The sequence below is a fragment of the Lepidochelys kempii genome, chromosome 20 (genome assembly GCF_965140285.1).
Source record: "Lepidochelys kempii isolate rLepKem1 chromosome 20, rLepKem1.hap1, whole genome shotgun sequence".
Lineage (NCBI taxonomy): Eukaryota > Metazoa > Chordata > Testudines > Cheloniidae > Lepidochelys > Lepidochelys kempii.
The window spans coordinates 24,530,719-24,556,532 of NC_136399.1; the positions used below are offsets into that span (position 1 = coordinate 24,530,719).

The window sequence follows — 25,814 nt, forward strand, 5'->3', positions numbered from 1 at the left end:
ACTCCTGGTGGGCTGTGGGCTTTGGGGGGGGGGGAGGACTCCTGGGTCCTGTTCCAGGCTTGGGGGCGTGGTGGGGGTGGGAGTCATGACTATAGGTTCTTCCCCCAGCTGTGGGTGGGCAGTGGGGTGTAAAGGCTAGTGCAGAGACCTGGGTTCTCTCCCTCCCAGCCCTGTTTGTATGTGGGGTGACTGCACCCCATATGATGGGGGCGGGGCCTGCACCACAGCTGCGAAGACAGGGGCAGCATGTTGGGGGGTGATTTCCTGACCCCCACCATCTGCTCGGGGTGTGTGCTGGGGGCTTTGTTCAAAGGGGGGTGGGGGCAGCACTGAGCCTGTGGCCCCAGGGCACAGAGCTGGGGGGAGCCTCATGGCCCCTTCCTCTGCAGGGCTGGATGGGGGGGAATGGGAGTGAAATCTCCACCTCAGCCCTGGGGCTGGGAGTGAGGGGGGCTGCGTGTTAGGAGTGAGGGGGGCTGATCTTGGGGCTCTTTCAAGAGCCCCCTCTGGCACGTGGGGCTCGGGGCTCTGTGAACCAACGACCGGAGCCAGGGGAATTTTCTGAGTCCATATTTTATTTAACAAACCGATCCCAGTCCCTTGTGCTGCCAGAGCCCTGGGGGGTCCCTCCTCCACAGGCACCTCGGGGCAGGGGCCGTGTCCAGAGCGAAGTGTTCCCTGTCCCTGTGGTGCAGCGGGGCTTCTGGCTGGGGCGGAGCACCCCTTCCAGCTGGGGGAAATGGCCCCCACTGTGACCCCCAGTCAGAGCAGCCCGTAGGCAGTAACTGCCCTTCCCTTCTCCAGGCCTCGGCTCGCTCAGCCCCCCAGCACAGACCCGCCCTCCTCGGTCCAGGCACTGTTGGCGCAGCCAGCCTCCTGGGGGGTTACAGCTGCAGGGCCAGGAGGAATCTCTGCTGGTGCGGGGGCTCGCTAGCCACTAGAGCTCCCCCCGTCACAGGGACCCCAGCCGGGATGCTGGCGTCGGGTGAAGGACGCGAAGTGACAGGGACGGGAGGGAACGGCAGTCCCCCCGATGTCTGCGGTGGGGGTCTTGCCTGCCCTCGGGCACCGTCCGTCCCGGCTGGGGCTCTGGGCTGTGCGGTGTGTTGGGCTGGTGGCCGGCACAGCCTGCTGGTGGTCTCTGGGTGCGCCCGCCGGCTCAGCCCCTCCTGTCCATGGCTGGGTGGGGCCTGCCCTACGTGGGCTGGGCCGCCCCCTGTAGCATGATGTGCACCTCGCCGGGGCTGTGGGGCTCGGCTATGGGGGGCTGCGCACGGTAGAACCCTGAGGGGGGTGCGGGTGCGGTGTCCGAGTCGTTCTCCTTGTTGGGCGCATCAGGCTGTGGCCCCAGCAGCCAATCTGGGGGGAGATGGGACAGCAGTGAGCGGGGGGACGTCGCCCTGACCCCCAGCTGCACCCCGTGTCATGACCCTCAACCATGCACTCTGAGCCTCTCAGGTGCTCTTGGTCTACATCTCTGTGGGGAAACTGAGGCACAGAAGCGACTGACCTGAGGTCACTCAAAGCTGGGAACAGAGGCGAGGAATTCTGACCCCACCCTGCTCCTATTTAGGACTCTTGGGTTCTAGCCTGGCTCTGGGAGGGGAGTGGGGTCTAGTGGTTAGAGCAGGGGCTTAGGTGCCCAGTTCTCCAAGTGTCTTCTCCTTCCCCTCTCTGGGGGCAGCTTGGATGGTTCTGAGCCTGTTGGGGGTTCCCCTGGGTCACAGCCAGGCAGGGTCCCCATCCCAGGGAGAAGGATTCTTCTCTCCCCAAGTGGGGGTAGAAATGGGGGGCTCCTAGCAGGAGGAGCGGGGGCTCATTCTCCATGGCCCAGTCATCCGCTGGCTTCGAGCTGCTGGCAATCAGCCCACCTGGCCACAGAAGGCTTTTTTTGGGGGGGGCCCACTGGAAACCTAAAAACCTTCAACCTTCCCTCCCCCCCCTCTTTTTTCAAGTTTCTAAAAACTCTTGAGTTTTAACGGCAGCTTTTGGAAACTCGGCTGGTGGTTTTTCCAGGTGTGAATAACGCCCCGCCCTGAGTGACGTCCGTGCCGTTGCCAGCGCTGTCCACGCCGGCACTTCTGTCCGTGTGAGAGCTCCAGTCGCTTGCGGCGGTGGGTTTATTAAGCCGACGGGAGAACTCTCTCCCATCGGCCAGCCTGCAGTGTGACCTTGGACAGGTCGCTGCCCTGCTCTGTGCCTCGGTTTGCCCTTCTGTGAAATGGGGCTAATGCTGCTGCTCTTGTAGTGCTTAGGGGCTGCCTGAGGAGAAGCACGGGATAAGAGCTGTTATGACCTACAGGAATCGCCCTGCTGCTGCGCAGCCACCTCTGGGGTGGAACGTGGCTGCTGTTTAACACCCCACAGCACCAGCATCGCAGGGAAGTCGCGGCTGCCCTAGTGCTCCAACCTGGCAGCAAGAGATGATGATTTACCGCTCGTGCCCCTCCGTCCATCTCTCCCACCCCGACTCACCTATGAGGTCATGGGCCAGGTCCTTGATGAGGTGCCCCACGATGGCGTAGGCCACGCCCACCACCACGAGGGCGGCCATGAGGAGGTAGAGCACGGCCTTGGGCAGGGGGATGAGGTCGCGGACGGGCGGCTTGTACTCGCTGTACAGGGGCTGCTCGTTGGCGGACGAGTGCGGGGACAGGAGCCCCACTGCTTCGGTGCGATTGAGGCTGGTCAAGTTCATGAGCTGCAGGGCGGACACGGCTTCCATGCCCTGGTGCGGGGGGCGGGGAGGCGCCCGGACGCCTGGGGCGGGAGCTTCAGGGTGGGTGGAGATGGCCTGCAGCATGGGGACAAAGGTCTCATCCCTGTTATGGATGGGGAAACTGAGGCAAGGGGCGGGGCTAGGCTCATGGGGTGAGTCAGTGATGGCTGGGAATTGAACCCTGGCATCCTACCTCCTACCCCCTCCTTTTGTCTGCTTCATTGCAAAACTTCCTGCTTCAGGGAGAAAAATCCAGTCTCTGCCCCACTTCTAACACTCCCTTCAAGGAATTAGGATGGGAACCCAGGAGTCCTGGCTCCCAGCCCTCTCCTGCCGCTCTAACCCACTAGCTCCCACTCCTCTCCCAGAGCTTGGGATGGAACCCAGGAGTCCTGGCTTCCTGTCCTCTGCTCTAACCACCTGACCCTACTCCCCTCCCCAAGCTGGCAACAGAGGGAAGGTGAGTCATGACTCCTGGGTCTAACTGCTTCATTCTACAACTTCCAGGCTAAGAACCCAGGAGTCCTGATGCTCCATGTCTAACTGCTAGACAACACTCCCTTCCCAGAGGTGGGGTAAGAACCTGACCCCCAGTCCATTTCCTGACCCCCAGTCCATTTCCCTCCTGCCCTGCTGGAGCTGGGGATAGGACCCAGGAGTCCTGGCTCCTACTTCCCTGCTCTGACAAGGTGGTCGAACCCATGTATCCCGCTTCCATATGCCTCGCTGTAACCAGGGGGCCTGCTCCCCTCACCCAGCCTGGGGGCAGACAGGCGGAGGGAGGGGGGCTGAAGCTTCGGCCCTCTGGGCTCTGGTGTGGAGCAGGCAGAGTTTAACCCTGCACTTGCTGGTCGGGCCCTTTGTCATTTTCCTTGCACTCTGGATCTTAGTCTCACTAGGCGGAGCTGGAAATCACTCCAGGTTCCTGAGCCCTCCGCCCTGGCAGGACCGTTCCCCACGGCACTCCCCATGCCTACTGCAGGCTTCCCCTGCTGCACCCTGCGGTGTGCCGGCCAGGTGTGCTCGGGTCCGGGCTCAGCAGCTGGGCTTAAGCCTGACCTGTCACCCCTTTGGCTGATTCCCCACTTGCTGCTGGTTAGCCACAGAGCGATGTGGGGCAGGGGCTGGGAGCTCCGGAGGGCGGGCGTGGCTCAGAGGGGAAGCTCACACTCCCGCAGTGTGGCGGGGTTTGCCCATTGGGAGCTGAAGGGGCTAATTTGGAGCAATACATATTTTGCATTCTAGTCGTGACTGGAGTCCTCAGCCAAGGTCAGACTCTGTTGTGCCAGGGGCTGCACAGACCCGATCCCAAGATTGGGGTCCCCATGATGCTGGGGGCCAGACAGACCCCCTGAGATCTGGGCCCCCACTGGGGGCCACAGAGAGCCCCCCCCCAAGATTGAGGGCCCCATTAGGCCAGGCGCTGCCCACATGCAGAGCGAGAGCTCATGAGCTAATCGGCCAAGGCAGAACCGTTATCCTCACTTTACTGACGGGGGAAACTGAGGCCCAGATTGACCAAATGGCTTGCCTGAGGTCAGCCAGGCTGCTTGTGGGACTCTCCTCCCTGAGGGCAGCACAATCCAGTCACCAAGGCAAAGCTGGGTTCTGCTGTCAGCTCTGCCCCCGTGGCCAAACCTTTCCTCCCCATCCCCTCGGCTGCAGGTTCCCCTCCCAGTGTCCCTGGAGACAGCGAGCTCTGGGGCAGGGGCTGGCTCTCGGTTGGTTAGAACAGAGGACAGGGAGCCAGAGCAAACGGGGCCCCTGATCAATCTGTGCCTCCAGTGTTTCTGGAACACAAGCAGCCCTAACTCAAACCAGTTGTGTCCTGGGGGGAGGGTGCCTGCTGGGGGGGGCCAGCCCAGGCCCGCTTTCTAGGAAAGTCCAGTGACGTCAAAGCAGCTAAACCCCCACCCAGGCAATTGATCACGCTGCTCTGCTGGGGTCAGCCCCCCCCATATCCCCCCTCTCCAGGAGCGTTACTGGGGTCTCAGGGCTTGTGTGGGGCCCTGGCCCTGTCCTGCTGGAAGAACCCAGCAGCTTTGTCCCTGGCACTAGGGTAATTTCACTTTTATTCCCTTTTGCTGCTCCAGGTCTCCCCTGGCTTCGGGGGGAGCCCCCACCCCAGTGGGTGGCCGCCAGGTCCCAGAACACCCCTCCCCTGTGCGGTTCTCCAGGCGATGCTTCTGCTAAAAGCAGCAGAACTACTCCCCCCTCACTAGCCATCCTGGGGGAACCAAGGGTTCAGCTCGGCCCCCTAGTGAGAGACCAGCCCTGCCCCTCAAAAACCTCCTTTACCAAACGTGGCTCCGATCCTGGCAGGACCCCTCCCCCATGAAGTGCACCCATCTGGCTCTGCCAGCCTCTGCCCTCTCTTGGGCTGTCTCAGGAGGGGTTTGCCTGCAGGTGCCAACCCCCAGGCTCAAAAATCATGAGCCCCCCAAATCTCGAGCCTGGGTCGCAAACCCTGAGCTCAGCCGACTACCGCACAGCGGGGGCTGGTTATCTGCCTCCGGGGGCATTTCGGGGTCGCAATGCCCAGCTTGTCTCCACAGCAGAGAGTTCACAGCTCCCTCTTTGTGCAGCACTCTTGCCCTACGGCAAATAGCCCAACCCGAACTCCAGCTATTGCCAGCATTACCACCCTGACAACGGCGGGCACCCACCCAGGGCTGACATGGGGCTGTAGGACCTCCTGCAGCCAGAGCTGTGTTAAGTCTCCGGGGGGGCTCAGGTCTCGGCCCACGCAGTCAGTAGCAGGAGCGGGCCCTGCATGGTTCAGTTCAGTGGTGGGCCTGGCTGCCATCACTCTCCTGCTCCAAGGGGTTTCATCGGGGTTCAGAACTGAGCCCTACATTTGCACACGCCCTGCAGGCGAGGCAGCCCCTGGTCTCTGTGCATCTGCAAAGCAGGGAGAACAGGCCCAGCTTCCTTTGGCCCAGCTGGCTTCAGGACTGTCTCTCACCACATAGAATCATAGAATATCAGGGGTGGAAGGGACCTCAGGAGGTCATCTAGTCCAACCCCCTGCTCAAAGCAGGACCAATCCCCCATTTTTGCCCCCGATCCCTAAATGGCCCCCTCAAGGATTGAACTCACAACCCTGGGTTGAACAGGCCAATGCTCAAACCACTGAGCTATCCCTCCCCTGCAGCACCTGGCACCATGGGCATCCCCTGACCTCAGCCAGGGGTCTGTGCAGCTCCTGGCATCATGGGGGGCCCTGATCTCAGCTGGGGGATCCATACAGCCCCTGGTACCATGAGGGTCCTCCCCACCCCCAGGATTTCAGCTGGAGCCTCGTTGTGCTGCCATAATACAAATAATAGAAGTGTCCTTACTCTGACTTTTTTGGTCAACTCCAGGGTCTTGGCTGGGGCGAGCAAGCCCTAAGCCCAGAAAACAAGCCATGGGTGTTCGAGCAGGTCTGGGCTATAAAGGCCGGATGGGAGCACTGTGCCCTCTAGCCTGTCCTGCTCAGCCCAGCCCAGGGCTCCCTCCCAGCCAGTCCTGCATCCAGGCCAGTAACTTCCCAGCTAGAAAGTCGCCGAGGCTCGATTTGGTGACTCCCCAGTGCCACAGACCCCACCCTGGAGAGTCAGTTCAAGGGTCAATTCCCTGCCCTGTTAATGGGCTCCTTCCTAGGAGGGGCCCCCAGAAGAGCCAGAGGCGTGGGGGTTCCCCACTGGGCAGCAGGCTAATTCCCTTTGCGCAACAGTCTGGGCTGGGAGCCAAGGGCTTTGCCGAACGCTGAGACTGGGCCCAAGCTTTCCAAGGAGTCACAGATTTATGAGGCTTAAAATAACTCCCCTGTCGCACAGGGCATGGAGCTAACACCAGGGGCAGCAGAGGGGAAGGGGCAACACAGCCGCTGGGCAAGGACGTCTGGAGAGCTCTCGATTCAACTGTTAACTGTCCATCTGCTGCGACCCCGCCTCCAGGAACAGGATGTAGGAGTCCTGACTCCCAGTCTCCCTTGAGCCCCTTGCAGCTCTGAGCCCACTCCTGGGACCAGAGAGAGAACCCAGGAATCCTGGCTCCCAGTGCTCTAACCAATAGACCCAGCTCCCCTCCCTGAGCCATGGTTAGAACCCAGGAGTCCTGGCTCCCAGTGATCTAACCATTAGACCCCACTCCCCTCCCAGAGCCAGGGATAGAACCCAGGAGTCCTGGCTCTCAGTGCTCTAACCACTCGACCCAACTCCCCTTTCTCACCTGGGCTGCGTGGATTCTGTCTGCTCTGTTGCTTGATGGTGCATCTGTTCCCACTTGGTGGCTTCACCCAGGCGGTGAATGGGACAGGCCCAGCCAGGAGCGCTGTCCGGGAGGTGGGGAGCTGGGCGTCCCTGGAGCGATGAGCCACAGTCGGACCCTCTGGAACGATCAGAGCAGACAGCTGGAGGTGAGCATTAAGGGAGAGGCTCCACCCACACAGTTATGTCATTACCAGGGCTGTGGGTGATTGGCTGTCTGGGACTGTTCAATAGGGGGCATTGCAAAGGGGAGACCTAGGCTGTGGGGTTTGTTGTGTGAAATTATGCTCTGGACACCTGGGTTCTATTTCTAGCTCTTGGAGGGGAGCGGAGACTAGTGGTTAAAGCAGGAGGGCTGGGAGTCAAGACTCCTGGGTTGTATTCTGGGCCTGGGGAGGGGAGTGAGGACTAGTGGTTAGAGTAGGAGGGGGGAGGAAGGCTGTGGGTCAGGACTTCTGGGTTCTATCACCAATTCACACAAGGTCCTAAGCTGGCAGTTCTTAACCAGGACACAGGACAGAGCACAGACAGACTCCAGTCTGGGAAATCGTTAAATCTTGCTTTCCTAAAGGCCCTTGGCAGCTTCTGTTCCATACCGCGTTCTTCCTCACGTCCAGTTCCAAACTGCAGGTCAGCCGCGATCACCTTCCACCCAAGGCACAGCTGTGTTAGATGAAGTGATGAAAATGAGGAGGGATCCCCCTCAAGGTGTGATGTAACTATAAGGTAAAATACATTACAGTGAAAGGGGATCCGTCCCTCAGGCCAAAGGATATCAGCATGCTTTGTGCTCTGAATCTGCTGTTCAAACGCTAACAAGTACAGGGATTATTTGCCCACCAGTGAAATGGAGCCACCTCTGGGGTGGACCGTGGCAGCTATTTATACGGGGGGATCGCTCACACAGCACTGAAATGCAGCCACTTCTGAGGTGTAGTGTGGCAGTTGTTTAACAGCACAGCAAGGCTGCAAAGCAGTTCAGGACAGGAGAATTTAGCTAGCTTGTGGTTTCTGGCTGTCTAGCCGCCATTCAAGGAAGCTAACCATGAGAGTCGTGGTCTGGGAGTTTTCTTTGCAACCCTAAGACCCTTCGTTATTTATTTTAATGAAAGCCTGACATCTGCAAAGCCCGCTAATGCAGCTCTTGTGTTGCTCGTTTGGGTGCAGCCCCGCACCTCCATTCCAGTGAAGGGGACAGGGGATAAGTAGGTCTAGAAAGAGGTAGCCTGGTTTATTGGCTAGGGCACTGCACAAGGACTCAGGACTCCTGGGTTCTATTTCCCATCCTGCTGTCTGACCTTGAGCAAATCCGTTCCTCAGTTTCCCCTCCCAGTCGGTGTCTACTGAGACGGTGTACACCCAGCACCGTGCGACCCTGGACTCGGAGTGGGGCCTGAGGAATACAGGAATACACATAAGATGTGACTACAGGTGCGTGGGGTAATTTTCAGACTTGTCTTCCTACGATGAGCTGAATCTGGGAGTCGCTGCATAGGCAGAACACAGTGTGGGCAGGTTTCTATCTCCCAGCCCTTCCCCGAAAGGGGTGAAGCCGGGATCACTAGCTCCAGCGCACAATTTCCAGCTGGGAGCAGTAAGGAGCCTCTGTCCTCTGCCCTGGGGACACAGACTGTGAAGGCAAGGATGGCAATCTCCCAGGGCAATCTGTGAGGCCAGGGCAGTTGTGGGCACAGGATGGGCCCCGCTGTTCTTCCTCACTTCACCATTCCTCCTGCTTCCCCCCTCCGGCTGCTCAGGAAGATGACGAGCTGGGAGTGCGAAGAGCAAAGGGGTGTTAACAAGATAGTGTCAACGCCGGGTGGAGTGCTGGTGTGAAGCACTGAGTGCAGTGTGTCGGGCCTCTCTCTGCAGGCCTGGTGGCATGGAGCTCTCCTGGCAGGAGACGTGGGAGCTGACGTGATCCAGCACAGAATGAAGCAGGGGCCTGATCCTGGAGCTCTAGCCGATGTAGGGATTCGACGGGGCAGGGCCCAGTGGGCTGTGGGAGGGTGTTTGCTGCCGATTCACTCGGGTGCATTCCAGCTACCAAGGTTCCACCCAACAGCGATTCCCACGGTGTCTAACTGTCCTGAGGAAAGTGGGAGGGAAGGAAACAGGGAAACCACAGGAGGTCTGATGATATGGAGGAGAAAGAGAGCCAGAGGGAACCACCGGGTTGGCTCTGTCCAGCAGCCTCTTTGAAGTGTAGACCAAGCTTTTGCCACCAGGGTGGCAGAATTCCCTGCAAATAAAGGAGTGGGGCATATGAGAGAGAGAGAGCCATCTCGGGTCAACCAGAAGGCAATGGACTAGCTGATCAGATGGATCTGATCTGATTGGAGTCCAGCAGCCTGAACTGCAAGGGAACCGACCCTCTTGTCAATGTGACCTGGTTCTGCAGTGCTGAGGGCGACCTGCTGCTAATGGTATTTAGGTGACAAGGTGAGAAGCTGAGACATCAGATGTTGGCACCTCCACTGCTATAAATATCACCCTGCTGCTCCCTGCACAGATGCCAGGCTCAGAAGAGAAGCTTCCGATCTGGATCCCCACACGTGGGACATTAGCCCTGGTACACTTGACATGAGGGAAATAAACACCTGCTGAACTTGACAAGTTCAAGAAAGGAGCTGATGGGAGGTGCCTCTAAACTTGAATCTTTCTCCTTCAGATTTGGGCCAAGAGCCTGTTGAGTGCCTGGACAAGCAAGGGGCTTGAGGTGCTGGAAAGCAGAGGGGGCAGAGAGAGCAAGACAGATCTTGATGTGGATACGGTCGTCCAGATGCAGAAGTGATGTGTAAAGTGGTGTGAGCCCCCCTTTCACTCAGACTCTAGCCATGTGTGAAAGGGTCTAATGCTGCTGCAATATACACACCTCGGGGCTGGAAGAAAGTTTACGTTAAACAAGGCCTTTTCCTACCTCAACTTACACCCTAGGGTTGGGCAGGACGGGGGCAGGAGAATTCCATGCAAAGCCAATGGCTCAAGAGGAGCTGATTACGACATTTCCCCTTCAATGCTGTGGGAAGTGACTAAGGCGGGTGCAGGGATCGGAATTGGCAGCAAGTTACTTCCCCATCCAGTCCTGCTGAGCAAGCCGATTGCACGGCCCTGTGAGACAAAGCAGGGCCTCAGTCTGGTCAGTCACTCATCATTCCTGCCTTGGTCGCTAAACCCATTTGCATGGAGCCCAGTTAGCCACAGCAGCATTGCTGTCAACTTTGAAACGGCATGTCTAAGAGAGAGGCTGATCCAAACACCCCACATCGTACACCGCGAAGCTCATCTCTGAACATGACTCCCCTCTCTGCCAACTCTTCGCTCAGATGCCCTGGCCTCCATCTCCAAGATTACCATGCTGCCATCCCACCCCGGTCTTTGTTGGGCCATTTGCTGCATTTCTCATGCTCTGCTCCTCCAGGGTCAATTTCAGCATATTCTTTCTGGCCCACGCATGCAGGCGGTGTGGATTTTTCATTCTTGAGTGGCACAGTTTCCAGATCTTAAATTCTCTCTGGGAAGGGGGAAAAAGCAACCAACCACCAAACCCTGTTTCATGAGGTGGAAGGTGCTGCTATTCCAGGCATCAATGGATTACAAGTGTAAAAATAACACGAGCTGGAAGAACTAGCCTGTGATGTCACCCAAATCCCAGATGGGAACCATTCACAAGTTCTCACAGAGCAGGGATCACACTGAACTTCTCAGTCCCAAACCTGTGAAATTCGATATTTGCCACAAAATGTTTGTTTACAAAATGTTCCTTTCTTGTCCAACAATCCCTGGAGTGAGATGAGCTGTCAGATAAGGTCGGGGGAAGTGTCTATTTTATGATCAGAAAGACAGTAAACGTTATTAGTCCTCTTGCTGCCATAGTTTCTTGTTGAGTCCCTAGAACTGTTAAAGCTGCCAGAATACCTGCTTCCTGTAAAACATCTGGACTTTTGTGGAGATTTTCGGAGGCTATTGACTACACTACAAGCACTACCGTGGCACTGGGATTTTTTTCTCATCAAAGTAGTTGGCTCACTATTCTGAGGTAGTAGCTAGATCAAGGGTGGTACATTGTGTCTACCCTGGAGGTTAGGTTGACCTAACTATGGCATCTTTGGGCGCAATTTTTTTCAGGGCCCTGAGCGACGTAACTAGGTCAATCTAATTTTTTTGTGTAGACCAGGCCTGAGTTGCCTTATTGGAAGAAGGCACTAGTCTCCTACTGAATTTCAGTGGGGTCTAAACACCTATTTGGAAATCCCAGCCTTCTTCAGTGGACTGTTTTTTAAATGGTTTCAGAGTAACAGCCGTGTTAGTCTGTATTCGCAAAAAGAAAAGGAGTACTTGTGGCACCTTAGAGACTAACCAATTTATTAGAGCATAAGCTTTCGTGAGCTACAGCTCACTTCCTCAGATGCATATCGTGGAAACTGCAGCAGGCTTTATATATACACAGAGAATATGAAACAATACCTACTCCCACCCCACTGTCCTGCTGGTAATAGCTTATCTAAAGTGATCATCAGGTGGGCCATTTCCAGCACAAATCCAGGTTTTCTCACCCTCCACCCCCCCACACAAATTCACTCTCCTGCTGGTGATAGCCCATCCAAAGTGACAACTCTTTACACAATGTGCATGACAATCAAGTTGGGCTATTTCCTGCACAAATCCAGGTTTTCTCACATCCCCCCCACCCCCATACACACACAAACTCACTCTCCTGCTGGTAATAGCTCATCCAAACTGACCACTCTTCAAGTTTAAATCCAAGTTAAACCAGAACATCTGGGGGGGGGGGGGTAGGAAAAAACAAGAGGAAACAGGCTACCTTGCATAATGACTTAGCCACTCCCAGTCTCTATTTAAGCCTAAATTAATAGTATCCAATTTGCAAATGAATTCCAATTCAGCAGTTTCTCGCTGGAGTCTGGATTTGAAGTTTTTTTGTTTTAAGATAGCGACCTTCATGTCTGTGATTGCGTGACCAGAGAGATTGAAGTGTTCTCCGACTGGTTTATGAATGTTATAATTCTTGACATCTGATTTGTGTCCATTTATTCTTTTACGTAGAGACTGTCCAGTTTGACCAATGTATATGGCAGAGGGGCATTGCTGGCACATGATGGCATATATCACATTGGTGGATGTGCAGGTGAACGAGCCTCTGATAGTGTGGCTGATGTTATTAGGCCCTGTGATGGTGTCCCCTGAATAGATATGTGGGCACAATTGGCAACGGGCTTTGTTGCAAGGATAAGTTCCTGGGTTAGTGGTTCTGTTGTGTGGTATGTGGTTGTTGGTGAGTATTTGCTTCAGGTTGCGGGGCTGTCTGTAGGCAAGGACTGGCCTGTCTCCCAAGATTTGTGAGAGTGTTGGGTCATCCTTTAGGATAGGTTGTAGATCCTTAATAATGCGTTGGAGGGGTTTTAGTTGGGGGCTGAAGGTGACGGCTAGCGGCGTTCTGTTATTTTCTTTGTTAGGCCTGTCCTGTAGTAGGTAACTTCTGGGAACTCTTCTGGCTCTATCAATCTGTTTCTTTACTTCTGCAGGTGGGTATTGTAGTTGTAAGAAAGCTTGACAGAGATCTTGTAGGTGTTTGTCTCTGTCTGAGGGGTTGGAGCAAATGCGGTTGTATCGCAGAGCTTGGCTGTAGACGATGGATCGTGTGGTGTGGTCAGGGTGAAAGCTGGAGGCATGCAGGTAGGAATAGCGGTCAGTAGGTTTCCGGTATAGGGTGGTGTTTATGTGACCATTGTTTATTAGCACTGTAGTGTCCAGGAAGTGGATCTCTTGTGTGGACTGGACCAGGCTGAGGTTGGTGGTGGGATGGAAATTCTTGAAATCATGGTGGAATTCCTCAAGGGCTTCTTTTCCATGGGTCCAGATGATGAAGATGTCATCAATATAGCGCAAGTAGAGTAGGGGCTTTAGGGGACGAGAGCTGAGGAAGCGTTGTTCTAAATCAGCCATAAAAATGTTGGCATACTGTGGGGCCATGCGGGTACCCATAGCAGTGCCGCTGATCTGAAGGTATACATTGTCCCCAAATGTGAAGTAGTTATGGGTAAGGACAAAGTCACAAAGTTCAGCTACCAGGTTAGCCGTGACAGTATCGGGGATAGTGTTCTTGACGGCTTGTAGTCCATCTTTGTGTGGAATGTTGGTGTAGAGGGCTTCTACATCCATAGTGGCCAGGATGGTGTTATCAGGAAGATCACCGATGGATTGAAGTTTCCTCAGGAAGTCAGTGGTGTCTCGAAGGTAGCTGGGAGTGCTGGTAGCGTAGGGCCTGAGGAGGGAGTCTACATAGCCAGACAATCCTGCTGTCAGGGTGCCAATGCCTGAGATGATGGGGCGCCCAGGATTTCCAGGTTTATGGATCTTGGGTAGTAGATAGAATATCCCAGGTCAAGTACTCCTTTTGTTTTTTAAATGATTCTTATTAGAAGTGAAGTCATCAGGCAAACAGAATGAAGGCAATGACACATACATGTGAGGCATCCCTTGTTCTTAAATACTGGATCTTTGATCAATCTGAAATGGTTATTCCTGGACAGGGACTTCCTGTGTGGAACTGAGGATGGACTACCCTTAACAAGAGAGGAGCCAGGAAGTGACACAAGCCTTTTGTTCAGATGTCCATTTGTGTGTAGATAGCATGACGCCCGCGTGGCCATTCAATGGGGTCGATTCTCAGTCACACTAATGGTAGCATAAAGGAGGCTTAAGGTGGGTCAAAATGGTTCCAGAATACAGGCCCAGTGGGGGCCACTGGCAGCAGAGTATAAACTAGAGCAACCTCAAAGACACTGTAATTTACAGGGACCTGCACAGCCTCAGAATATGGAAAAAGAAAAGGAGTACTTGTGGCACCTTAGAGACTAACAAATTTATTTGAGCTTAAGCTTTCGTGAGCTGTAGTCTCTAAGGTGCCACAAGTACTCCTTTTCTTTTTGCAAATACAGACGAACACGGCTGCTACTCTGAAACCTGTCAGAATATGGAGACAGTCAAATTGTCTTAAAGGACCCATCCTCACAAAGGAAATGAGAATTATATCCCAAGTTCTAACTTTGACTCTGCTGCACATCACTCCAATTCCTTGTGTGTTTCCCCAGCTCTAAAATGGGATAGCACTTTTAGATCCAAGGATTAAAAGAGAAATGCATGGATCCCTCTGAGCAGGAGGATTAATATAATTTTAACTAGCCTTTGAAATGCAAGCATTGAATAATGTGAATCGCCGTAAATAGGAGAAGTTACGTAGAACAAATCTACGAATTTTTATTAAGCAGTTCCAGACAGCGGTGGGGAGGGCTGGGAATGCAACTTTGCTTCCTTAATACAAGCAGGCATTCAAAACAAAGCCAAGATGGTTTAACCATCTCTTGCTGGTTTCCAGCTACTTCCCTTATACAAGATTGGATTGGGATAGGGGGAGAACCGGACTCTAAAAAGCAGCAGACAAATACATCTCTGAAGAAGTTGCATCCCCTGGTTGGACACAATCATGCAAATTTGTATTAAAGAGCCCTCTCGCCATGAAACCAAGAATGCCTCTGTCTGTAGTGTTTTCTTTAATAATTGTGTTTTCAACACCGCTGGCAACTACCAGTTTATTTTCATTTTTTACTGTTTGGAACCTGTTGCATTCACATAGGCATGAAGAACACCAGGGAGGTGCATACACAGTGAGATGAGGGGATGCTTTAGATCCTGCGCTTCTGAGCCACAGAAACCAAAATCTCCTAGGGGCTAAAGCAACAAGTGAGGGTAGATGATGTTCATGCTTCTCCAAATTGCTCTCCAGGTGCACCTGAAACCTGCCAGAAATCTGTGACTATCTAGGATTTCTTTGTCATTCCTGTCCTATGGCCACCTCGCATTGAATGGAGAAAATGGGGACGAGTGAGCAAAACCCTTCCACACCACGAGTAACCCATAGTTCTACAGCTATTTAGTCCTGGACTACCCATCCCCCAGAGCTCTGCTAATGTCCTTCAGTCTCAATCCCCACCTGCAACAGGAGTGTAAACAATGCTGGGGGGGGGGGCTAGCTTCTGTTCCAAACTCAGTGTTTCCTTTATTAATGCAAGCTCTAGATTTGGGGGGATGAAAATCCCCCCAACACTGCAGTGCTCTACACCCAGGCTCCCTGCTAGTCCAGCTGTCTTTTGTGCAACTAATTCTGCCAAACTATGTTGGATGTGCCGCCCCACCCCCCAGCCTGGACCCCTCAGCCCTGCCCCTTCCCCCAGCTTTGCCTCCCCCCCCCCCCCCAGCCCGGTCCCCCCAGCTCAGCCCCCCTCCCCCAACCTGGAGCCCTCAGCCCTGTCCCCTTCCCCCAGCCTGGTTCCCACCACCTCCGCCTTCCCCAGCCTGGACTCCCCCTCACTCCCCGCTTTCATGCCCCCTCGACTTCTCATTGGAGGAGCTGAGGGCGGGGAGGGCGCTGATTGGCTAGCAGGGCTGGCATTCTCCGGCCCAGGCCCGGCCCACCCCTCTTCTCAGCGGGGCCGTTAAGGGGCAGGGAAGTGGCGGGAAAAGCTGCGGGGAGGGGGGAGGGGCGCTGGGAGCCCCGATCCAGCCCAATCTCTGGGGTGAGCCGCCCCCCAGGCCCCACCGAGAGGCTTGCAATAACAGAGGGGCCACATATATAAGGGAGCCTTATACAGGCCTCCCCAGTTCTATATGGGCCCCCCTGGGAGCCCCAATACAGCCCCCCCAGTTCTGTAGGGTCCCCCTGAGAGCCCTAATATAGCCCCCCCCAGTTCTATATGAAATCCACCTGGTGAGCCCTGATATCGGGTCCTCATCCATCTACAGGCTGCTCACCCCCCTATGGGGTCTCCCGCACTGTGAGCCTGGGTACAGCTGTCCCATGTGGGGGTCCTTTCCCCTAGGGGCTCCTCACACCGGCCCATTGGGGATCCCCCCAGCCTTGCTATAGGGCACCACATGCTCCTATGGGGCAATACAGGAGCCCCTTCACCCTTAGGAGGGAACAAAACAAGCACCCCACCCTACAGAATTAAATCAAATTAGAGGGGTTTATATACACACACACACACACTGGTAGGATTCACCGATCTATTTATCTAGCAGGCAAAACACACACCCATCTAGCTATCCATCTCCTCTAATTTGATTGAATTGACTAATTTCAATGTATTTAACGCTTACCATCAGTATTCAGACACAGTGGGAATTCTTTTAGGCCCTTTTTGAGCATGAGAAAATCTTTGATCAATTGATTTTTTTTTAAAGCAAATATTAAGAGTCATAATACTGCCAACCCAAAAAAATCCAACCCCAAATTCTAAAAAAATCATGGCTTAAAAATAATCAATAGACAAATAAATTTGGGTTGTCAGATTACGATGACAGATTATTTGCTATCTTTAGGGGGTCATGATTTCAAGCATTTATTCTCATCCACAAAATTTAGGAATGACTTCTTTCATTTTTTGTTTTTAATGAAAACTGAGATGCTCACATGATCCCAGGAGCTGGGTCTTTAAGAAAAACAGCAATGTCTCAGAGGTGGGAATCCTGAAGTCAGATTTTTCCCAGTAAAATTTATCTAATTATATAAAAGAGGGAGGATGTGGAGTGGAATTGTAGTGATTGGTCAACAGCTAGCTTCCTGCAACATTTCAGTTTAGTAAATGATGTGAATTTAACAAACATTGTATGTACTTATCTCTCCTTTTCAAAATTAAATTCCTATAGAGTTTTGAAGATCTTGGTTGAGGTCAGACAAGGTTACACTTTCAAATCCAGGTAACCAGTGTAGGTTCTAGGTGTTTTATTATTAATTATTAATTATTATTATCATTATTTCTATTTTAGTAATTGCTAGAACCTCTTGACTGGGGATAGAAAAGGAGGACTTGTGGCACCTTAGAGACTAACCAATTTATTTGAACATAAGCTTTTGTGAGCTACAGCTCACTTCATCGGATGCACACTGTGGAAAATACAGAAGATGTTTTTATACACACAAACCATGAAAAAATGGGTGTTTATCACTACAAAAGGTTTTCTCTCCCTCCACCCCACTCTCCTGCTGGTAATAGCTTATCTAAAGTGATCATTCTCCTTACAATGTGTATGATCATCAAGGTGGGCCATTTCCAGCACAAATCCAGTGGGGACAGTGTTAGATGTGGTACATACACACATAACAAAAAGACAGTCCTTATCTCACAGAATTTACAATCTAGGTAAATACAATTGACTTATACAGCTAGAAAGCTAAAAATGTTTCTAGATCGATGCAATTTTGTAGTTCTCTAACAGAGGTTAGAGTTGCAGTGTCTTTATATTTATATATATATCCTCAGTGTTTTAACAGTTTTTCTTAGCAAATTTTGTTCTATAGTACATCTAATAAAATACAGACTATTTCAAACTCTCCAAGCAAAATCAAGTCAGACATAAAAATAGCGTATTTTGTCCAGCTCTCTAGGTAAATTGGGAGTAACTCCAGTGAAGTTATATCAGTGTAAAACTAGTGTAGAAGAGAAGCAGATTCAATATTAGAGCTGGTCAGGAAATGGATTTCCCATTCTATGACAAATTTTGAGAGTTTGACTTTTTTCCTGGTTCCAAATAGGGACGAAGAGCCAAAGTCTCAAAATTTTTCATAAACTGAAACACTGAAAAAAATGATTTGGGGTAAATTGAAATATTTCCTTTCCATTAATTCAATATGTTGTGTTTCAGTTTTGACCTTTTTTATTTTAAAAACATTTTAAAATATAAAATAACATAGATTTTTAAACAAAAAGTAGTTTTGAACTGAAAATTCCAAATGTTTAATTATGAAAATGTCAAAACTGGCTGTTTTGATATTTTTCAAAAAATTCTTTTTCAAAACAAAAAAATAATTGAAACTGACATGGTCCCATGGGAAGATTCAGTTAGGAGGAATCAGCATTTTCCAATCCCCCATAAATGTCATCAAAAGTTCCTATCAAGCTCTACTGGATATGAGTTTAAAACTCTCAGTTTGATTTGGTAGCTCATGTAGGTCAGTGATTATTCTGTTATTCTTATTAATTATATGTGTTACTATAGAGACTAGAGGCTGCAACAAGACCAGGGCCCCATTTTGCTAAGAGTTGTACAAATACTTTGTAAGAGACAGTCCCTGCCCTGGAGAGCTTCAACTCTAAATAGACAAGGTAGAAGGGAAGTGACTTGCTCAGGTCACACAGCAAATTAGTGGCAGAGCCAAAGGCTAGAATGAGTCCCAGTGGAGTGCCTGATCCATGCAGCCTCTGAAAAATCTCTCTAATTTTTAAAGGTTACAATGTCTAATCAGGAATGTGAAAGTCCAGAGCCAGAAGAGGAGCAGGCTAAACCGGACAGCCCGTTCTTTGATGATATAGAAAGACGTGAATTACATAGTGAGATCCTGTCCAGGTGAGGCGTTTTGCACAGACTTCTGTCTAATATTTGCTGAGAGCCAGAGAAAGGGGAGAAAATGCTTTGCCTTGTGCCAGGAATATGTCAACAGAAACTTCCCAAAGAAGAAATGTGTTTTTAATAAATATATAGTTGGGAATGCCTTGGTTGTTCATGTTAATTGTAGCAATTTCCCAGCCTGTATTCAGATTAGGTTTTCTAATTAATATAATTGGGTATGGACAATGTTTCTAATTGCATTCTTAAGTTAAAAAGTTAGTTTGGAGGCAGTATTTCCCAATGGATAGAGAACTGGAATGGCACTCAGGAGACCTAGGTTCAATTCCTGGCTCTGCCACTAGTTTGCTGGGTGACTTTGGGCAAGTAATGGCCCGTGCCTCAGTTTTCCCAGCTGTAAAATGAGGGTAATGATGCTGACCTCTTTTGTAAAGTGCTTTGAGATCTCCTGATGCAAAGTGCTGTCTAATTAATGACTCACACATTCTCTTGTGTTGAGCACAGGCAGAATTACTCATTTTAAGTCCTATAAAGTGGTTCCCAGGACATCTACTGCTTTTAAAGAGGTGGTGACAGTCAGTGCATTTACGCCTACTCTCAACATAGGCTTTGAACCAATGTAATTATTTCAGTTGGGGTATGATTAGATATTAGTTTAGTATAGTTACATTGGGATACCCCTAGTGTGTGAATACAATGACATATGCTACACTGAAAAAAAAAGACACTGTCCGACGAGACTAAGAGTTATAACCATATTGGTTTCATTTTCCCGAGACAAGACCTACATGTAGCTAACAGTACCCACACTAGAGGGTTGTACTGCTTTATACTGGTTCATAGGTGCTGGAACTAGGGGTGATGCCGCACCCACTGGCTTGGAGTGGATTCCACTATATACAGGGTTTACAGTTTGGTTCATAAGCTTTCGTGAGCTACAGCTCACTTCATCGGATACAAATGCATCCGATGAAGTGAGCTGTAGCTCACGAAAGCTTATGCTCAAATAAATTGGTTCGTTTCTAAGGTGCCACAAGTCCTCCTGTTCTTTTTGCGAATACAGACTAACACGGCTGTTACTCTGAAACCAGTTTGGTTCAATGACTCTCAGCACTTCCACTATACAAATTGTTCCAGCACCCCTGTACTGGTTTGAAACTGATACAAAAGCTGTGTGTAGACAACCCTTTGGATGGGAGCAGTTATGCTAGGCAGTTTGTCTTTCAGCTCCTCTCTATAGGACTTAAATGGCCCCCCAGCACCTGACACTTCTAGTGTATTTATTTAGAACCCAGATCTCCTGCCTCCCAGGGCAGTGGCCAATCCAGTGGGCCACACTGCCTCTCTTGTAGTAGCTGTGTACATACAGCGCACTGACTGTATACAAAGCCACCTGGCATGGGGGTTGTTAACTTGTATTTCTGTATAAGAGGACAGAGCTAATCAACAGCAGGTGTCTCTGGCTTTTAATTCCATCACTGAGCTGCTTCACCTTGGCAGATGGCTTGGTTTATTTAGACCCATTTCCTCCACGCCTCCTCAGGACCAAATGCCAACATAAGGCAACATAAGGCAAGGTTAAGAAACATTGATGTAGGCGTGCCAGCCAATAGCATCAGGAGTTGAGCGGGAATCCTGATCAGTACAGTATATAATGTGCTAATGCAATAATGTACCCAGAAGGCTGATCCTAAGCACACTGCCTTCCATAGGCAAGGGTACTGATTTAGAACCTGAGGCTGCTCATCATGTGTGTCATCCCCCCCCACCCCATCAAATGGAATTAGATGTCAATTTTGCTAGCATTGCAGAAATAGTTTCACAAACAAGTCTGCCAACAGGGACTCTGTATTTCCTTTATAAAATAGAATTAGCTAACACAGGAGCTGTCAAGTTTGTGATTAATGGATTCTGGTTAATAAGCTGCTTTAATTATTGGATACACAAATGTAAAGGACTAAAATTCCCACAAGAGAGAAATTAACAAAATAGCTGGGACCAGTTTTCTTTGGCATCTGATTTTGCTCGATAACTTTGGCTCTAGTCTTTGTAATTTTTCTTCATGTATTGAATTGTGATGGTAGTTTTGTATAGCTGCAGCCTTCTTACATGCATACAGGCACCAGTGACCAGGGGAGGATCTGACCTTCGCTGTTTGGTTTTAAAATGCTCCCTTACTTTAGGAGTGACAGCAAGGGAAAGGATGGGAAGTTTACCTTTTCCACAGAGCAGGTAAACTTCCCCCCTTGCTTCAGATATGTCAGTTACTCTTATCTGGAAACAAAGTGAATGCTTTCACAATGAGTCCTCAAACTCACCTAAGTTTTGGCCTTTGAGTGTAAGTTGGGGTACAGGTGAATACAACACACGTTCATTTATTTCAATTTAAATGCAGGAAGGAATCGCCCAGCACATCTCTGCTCTGCCCCACTGCAGATGTACCTGTAACAGCATTGGATGGCAAGTCATCCAATTATTTCGCAGCCCTGGATTCAAACATTGAAAATCTGCAGAAAAGAACGCAGCAGCTGATTGAGAAGATCAACGAGAACCGGAAGAAAGACCACACTGTCATGAGCAATTTCAGGGAGAGCCTCCTGCTGAAGGTGAAGTGGATAGTGAGATGGCTATATGCAAGGGCTCGAGGGTGGAAGCCAAAGGAAGGAAGAGAAGTTAGCTAGCTTGGTGAAGGAGGAGGGGTTTTAATGCTGAGCAAAGGAAAATGTGTGTGTGGGGAAGTGCTATATATCGGGGGGGTGGATTGTCCCCTTCCATGGTATAAACCCCATGTCATTCCAGCACAGAGGCAGGGTTTGCCCCAGGCTGGAACAGGCAGCAGGACCCACCATATATCCCAGGGGATTGGCCTGAGACCGGAGACATCTGCATGAAAGCCCTTTGCTTCTGATGCATCGCCCCCTCTCACACACACCCTGGAGTCTCCCTAGAAGGCCCTCCCAAGCAGGAGCTGCACTAGGGCCCCTCCTCAGAGGGATAGGTCACACAGCACGGGGTGGGAAAGGTAATACAGCCCAGAACTGTGTTCTCTTTTCCTTTTGAACTTCACTGGGTGCAGCGTTCTCCAACCCACACGCCTCCTCCAACAGTCATGCTCCTATGCTCCTCTCCCCCACCACCCCCCCCAGATCCCAAGACAACTGGGCCAAGGGGAGGGATGGCTGAGCCCTCCATTTTCATGGGAGTGGGAAAAGCCGTGTGAGGAAGGTCTTCTTCTCGCATGGGTCTTCTTCCCAGGGACCCATACTGGGTTATGGAATCATCTCCCCAAGGAAAGTTGGGGGAGTTTCACCGTATAGAGCATTTAAAAGTAGATCGGACAGAACAAAAGAGGGGAGCAGCAGCTAGACTCTACTTGAAAGGAGATGGACTAGAGGGGCCCTGTCAGTCTCCATGTTCTCCAATTCTCTGCTACGTTGCAGCGAATCAGTACAGAGCTTGTTTTTAATGTAAAACCACTTTACCTGCCAACATCAGTGAAATCCCAACATCACGCCTCACCCACTAACTTGAATCCCTGTGACATGCAGCAACCCCCATTGCCTCGCTAATCTCCTCTCCACTCTGACTGCACACACATTAAAGATCGTGCACTCACAGAATGTTTATTTAAATGTATTTTAATCATGTTAATCAGTCACAGATCACCCGCCTGAATGTCCTCCTTGCCTCCAAGGCATTAAATCAGATGCTTTGGAGCATACTTTTACATACATGTAAAGAAAAATAATGCAACAGTGGGGCGCTTTCCATTATAAAATCAGCTACAGACGCTAACTTGTAATATATAGAACGCCTGGCTCTTATCTAGCACTTTTCATTCATAGATCTCAAAGCACCTTACAAAAAGTCAGAATTGTTGTAAAATGGGGAAACCGAGGCACAGCAGGTCAATATGACTTGTCCAAGCTCACCCAGCAGGCCCGTGGAAGAACTGGGAATAGAACCCAGGTCTCCCAAGTGCTATACGAGAGTGAGATATTTATTAATTATTATTAAGAGAGGCAGTGTGGCTTATAGGATACAGTACTGGACTAGGACCCAGGAGACCAAGGTTCTATTCTTGGCTCTGCAACTGGCTTGCTGGGTGACCTTGGACAAATCACTTCACCTCTTTGTGCCTCAATTTCCCCAGGGGGATAATGGTACTGACCTCCTTTGTGAAGTACTTTGAGATCTACTGATAAAAACTAGGGATTATTATGCAAAAGGAATAACAAACCAAAGCTTCATTTTATGCCAGTGACTTCAAAGCATGGAACTAAGTTAAGAGGAAAGTCATTCGAATTCTTTACCACCTTCTGATCGCTGTGGTCTAATGCACTCCAACTTGCCATAAGGCTTCCACTTCCATCTCCAACAGATGCAGAAACCAACACGTCTCCCATTTCACACTCGCCCTCGCAAAACCTTCATCATGGCCTCTACCAGGAGCAGCTCAGCACATCTCCGGTCACACATTCCATGCACTTGGGAAGTTATTTCCGCCTTACCATTGCTGAGGCGGTCATTAAAGCTTTGGGCCAGATTTTCAAAAGTATTTAGGAGCCCTAAAAATGCAGGTTGGGGCTTTTGAAAATCATGCTAGCCACCTAACTCCTGGGAGAGCTGGAAATAGAACCCAGGTGTCCTGAATTGCAGTCCAGTGCCCTGATCTCTGGGGCACATGGCCGCTAGTAGGCTAGAATCCTCTTGTGTGCCATATTGCTGTTTCCCATGAAGATCCCACTCCTGCATTCAGATCCATGCAGGCAGATCCTCATGGAGTTGCACTGAAGTGCTGCATGGACCAGTTGTAGGGCTGGGGTCTGCATAGGAATAAGGAATTGCCAGCCTGGCCCAGGCTAGCAGTCCCTGGAGTCAGTATCCTGGCTCCCACATGGCCAGCCCCAGATGCTTTCAGAAGATGGTATAAGAAGCCTGCAGTAAGCATTTACATTTATGCAGAGATCAGTTTTGGTCTACTCTGTCTAAAACTCATGAAAAAAGTCACACTTAGGGCAAGACTCAGCCCCATCCCAACATGGCAGAGCACCCACTGAAATCAATGATAGTTGCATCCCGTTACTCTGGGAGTGGGGGGATAATGCAACCCTTAATATTCAAGCCATCAGCCTCTGATCCATTTTAATTCCTAAGGCCTGTCTTTCCTTGCACTGCAAAAGGTTTCGAGTTTGGCAGAGAAGCTGGAGGAAATGATGTTTCTCATTTACGATCGCCATAACAAGCAAATGCAGGATAAGCTCCAAGAGCTCTCGGAGATAATGGAGAGGATCAGCCAGATCCAAACGGAGCTCAGACAAGTCTGCCACACTGTGGAGGCAGCTTATAAAGACTTGTGCGTGCAGCCAGAGGTGTGAGAACACTGGGAAGAAGGGCCAGCTGGAATGAAAAGCCCAAAGGAACCACTCAAACCATCGTGTAGCTACTATTCTGATGCAAAAGGAAAAATAAGACTACAGGTCAGATAAGGGCCCCTTTTTCTATTCCTGTTGCAGTTTGTTTAATTGTTAAAGTTGTTTTAAAAACTCCTAAACTTTCAAGCTCTGATAGTGTCCTAAAGGGCATGAAGCCAGACAGGTTAAAAACCACAGCTGGCAAGAGTCAGTCTTCATAAAAGTGGGAATAAGTCTTATCTACGTGGGAGGGAATGTTGAGATGTCATTAAAGCCCACTGAAGATACGAAAGGATCATGCAATGGCCAGTGGCTGTTGTCAAACTTCTGCACCCTGCTGCCTTTGAAATGTCTTTCTTCCAGTGTGGCAGGGGGAGATTGTTGTCGCTAACTCTCTCCTAGCGCTGTTTATTGTAAAAGGCATTTTATAAAGATCACATGAATGTTACATTCCACTTTGTTGGTTTATCAATAGCTGTAAACATGTCTCCTTCAGTGACTTGCCTGTTCGTTATTTCCAACCGCTGTCTGTGCTGATATGAAAAACACAATGGGATTTAAAGCAAAAACATAAGATTCTGTCGCTCAGTTTCTTTACAGGAGAACAGAGTTTAAGCTGCTGTTCCTGATAAGCCCTTATTATTCTCAAACGCAGAGAACAAAAAGACCACTTACACATGCAGGGGCTGAAAACAGAACCTGTTCTGCTGCACATCAGACCTACAGGAAAGGAACAAAAAGTCCTAGCCAAGCGGGGGTGTGTGGGGAAAAGGGCAGGGAGCACTGCACTTTCTGTCCTAAGAAGCCACTTCCACCCATCAGTCACAGCCAGCAGATCAGAAAACCGGCAAGTTATTTTTATATACCGTTCCTGTTGCCCAATGCTGGACACGGCTATTTTATAATTCCTGGGGCAGCCCCAATTGTCTTAGCACATGTAGGTGGGCTGGGACTTTTTGCCACAGTCATGGAACCTGAAGCGGTGTGGAGGAGAAGGGTCGTTTCAGGTGGATCAATCCAGAGAAACCACCCTGGTTGTTAAAGAGTTTTCAAGCAAGGATGGCTCAGCTGTCTAATCCCCTTGATAAGGGCACATCTACTCTTGGTCTAATGTCCATTTCACATAACGAACAGTACAGACCAGATTGTCAAAGTTGGGTGTTGAGCACTTTGAAAAAAATCTGGAGCTACATGTAGTCATAGGCCATGGCAGTTGCCTGTATGAAACTTTGCTTTCTTGTAACCTATTTGCCAGAGATTAGGGGCTCAATCCACCTGCCTCAGCTAGGATTGAATTTAGCTCCAGCTGTTCAGCAAGTTGAACACTGCTGGCAGAGAGACTACAGTACAATTCTGGTATTGAACATACTGGTTCTTGTGCAGAGATGGACTGTGCACTGAAAACTCAACCGCCAGCACATCACTAGAGCTAGGGCAGCTATTCTGCGTAGGTTCTGATACCACCCCATCACTGTCATATCTGAGTGCTTGAGCGAAACACCTTGGAATAAAAGGCAGGCCCGAGGGCCAGAAGTTTCAAGAGAATTCAGCATCCACCATCGGACCTAGATCAAGGAAAGAGCTCAGGGCATCAGGCGTTGATATCTCTCGGAAATCTGGCTTCAATTGTGGGGGCCAAGCACTTGAAAAATCTGGCCCTGGTTTCTTTGGAAAACTTTTCCCTGAAGGAAGTCAAGTTGTGCACCCAGAGCTCCCATGACTGCATCTCACATACACAACCCAAGGGACACATTTCCAATCCTTCTGCCCTGATGATTGTGGGAGCATTACAGTGAGTTACTGAACATCTTGATCTGTGCTCAGCCACTCTTCAACTGCTCAGACTTCACCACTCACCCCCAAGCCCTACAATCCGAGAGGTCTCAACAACCTTCCCAAGTCAAGAAAGTTACCTTTGAGTGAAGGGATGTGAAATTTGAACACAGCCTATTGCTGGTCATTTTCTTCTGTTTTGCAATGGCCAGGGCAACCAGCCACCAA

At 50.5% G+C, this 25,814-nt stretch overlaps 2 protein-coding genes and 1 long non-coding RNA gene across 3 annotated transcripts; 2 read left to right on the forward strand and 1 right to left on the reverse strand.

The window, feature by feature from the left end:
• Positions 1–571: 571 nt before the first annotated feature.
• Positions 572–7,103, reverse strand: LOC144929584 (uncharacterized). The gene is made up of 3 exons (XM_078849561.1): positions 6,935–7,103; positions 2,476–2,794; positions 572–1,359 (listed from the first exon to the last, which is right to left on the reverse strand). Exons 2-3 carry the CDS (start codon positions 2,723–2,725, stop codon positions 1,196–1,198), a joined length of 414 nt encoding a protein of 137 aa, XP_078705687.1. The 5' UTR covers positions 2,726–2,794; positions 6,935–7,103; the 3' UTR covers positions 572–1,195.
• On the forward strand, positions 2,389–7,131 carry LOC140901026 (uncharacterized). Its single transcript, XR_012155765.2, has 3 exons — positions 2,389–2,560; positions 3,227–3,289; positions 7,006–7,131. It is a non-coding gene; the product is annotated as an uncharacterized LOC140901026 (long non-coding RNA).
• Positions 7,132–16,674: 9,543 nt separating this feature from the next.
• On the forward strand, positions 16,675–24,330 carry SYCE2 (synaptonemal complex central element protein 2). Its single transcript, XM_073319193.1, has 4 exons — positions 16,675–16,752; positions 18,281–18,399; positions 20,795–21,005; positions 23,583–24,330. Exons 2-4 carry the CDS (start codon positions 18,287–18,289, stop codon positions 23,775–23,777), a joined length of 519 nt encoding a protein of 172 aa, XP_073175294.1. The 5' UTR covers positions 16,675–16,752; positions 18,281–18,286; the 3' UTR covers positions 23,778–24,330.
• The last annotated feature ends 1,484 nt before the right edge of the window (positions 24,331–25,814 follow it).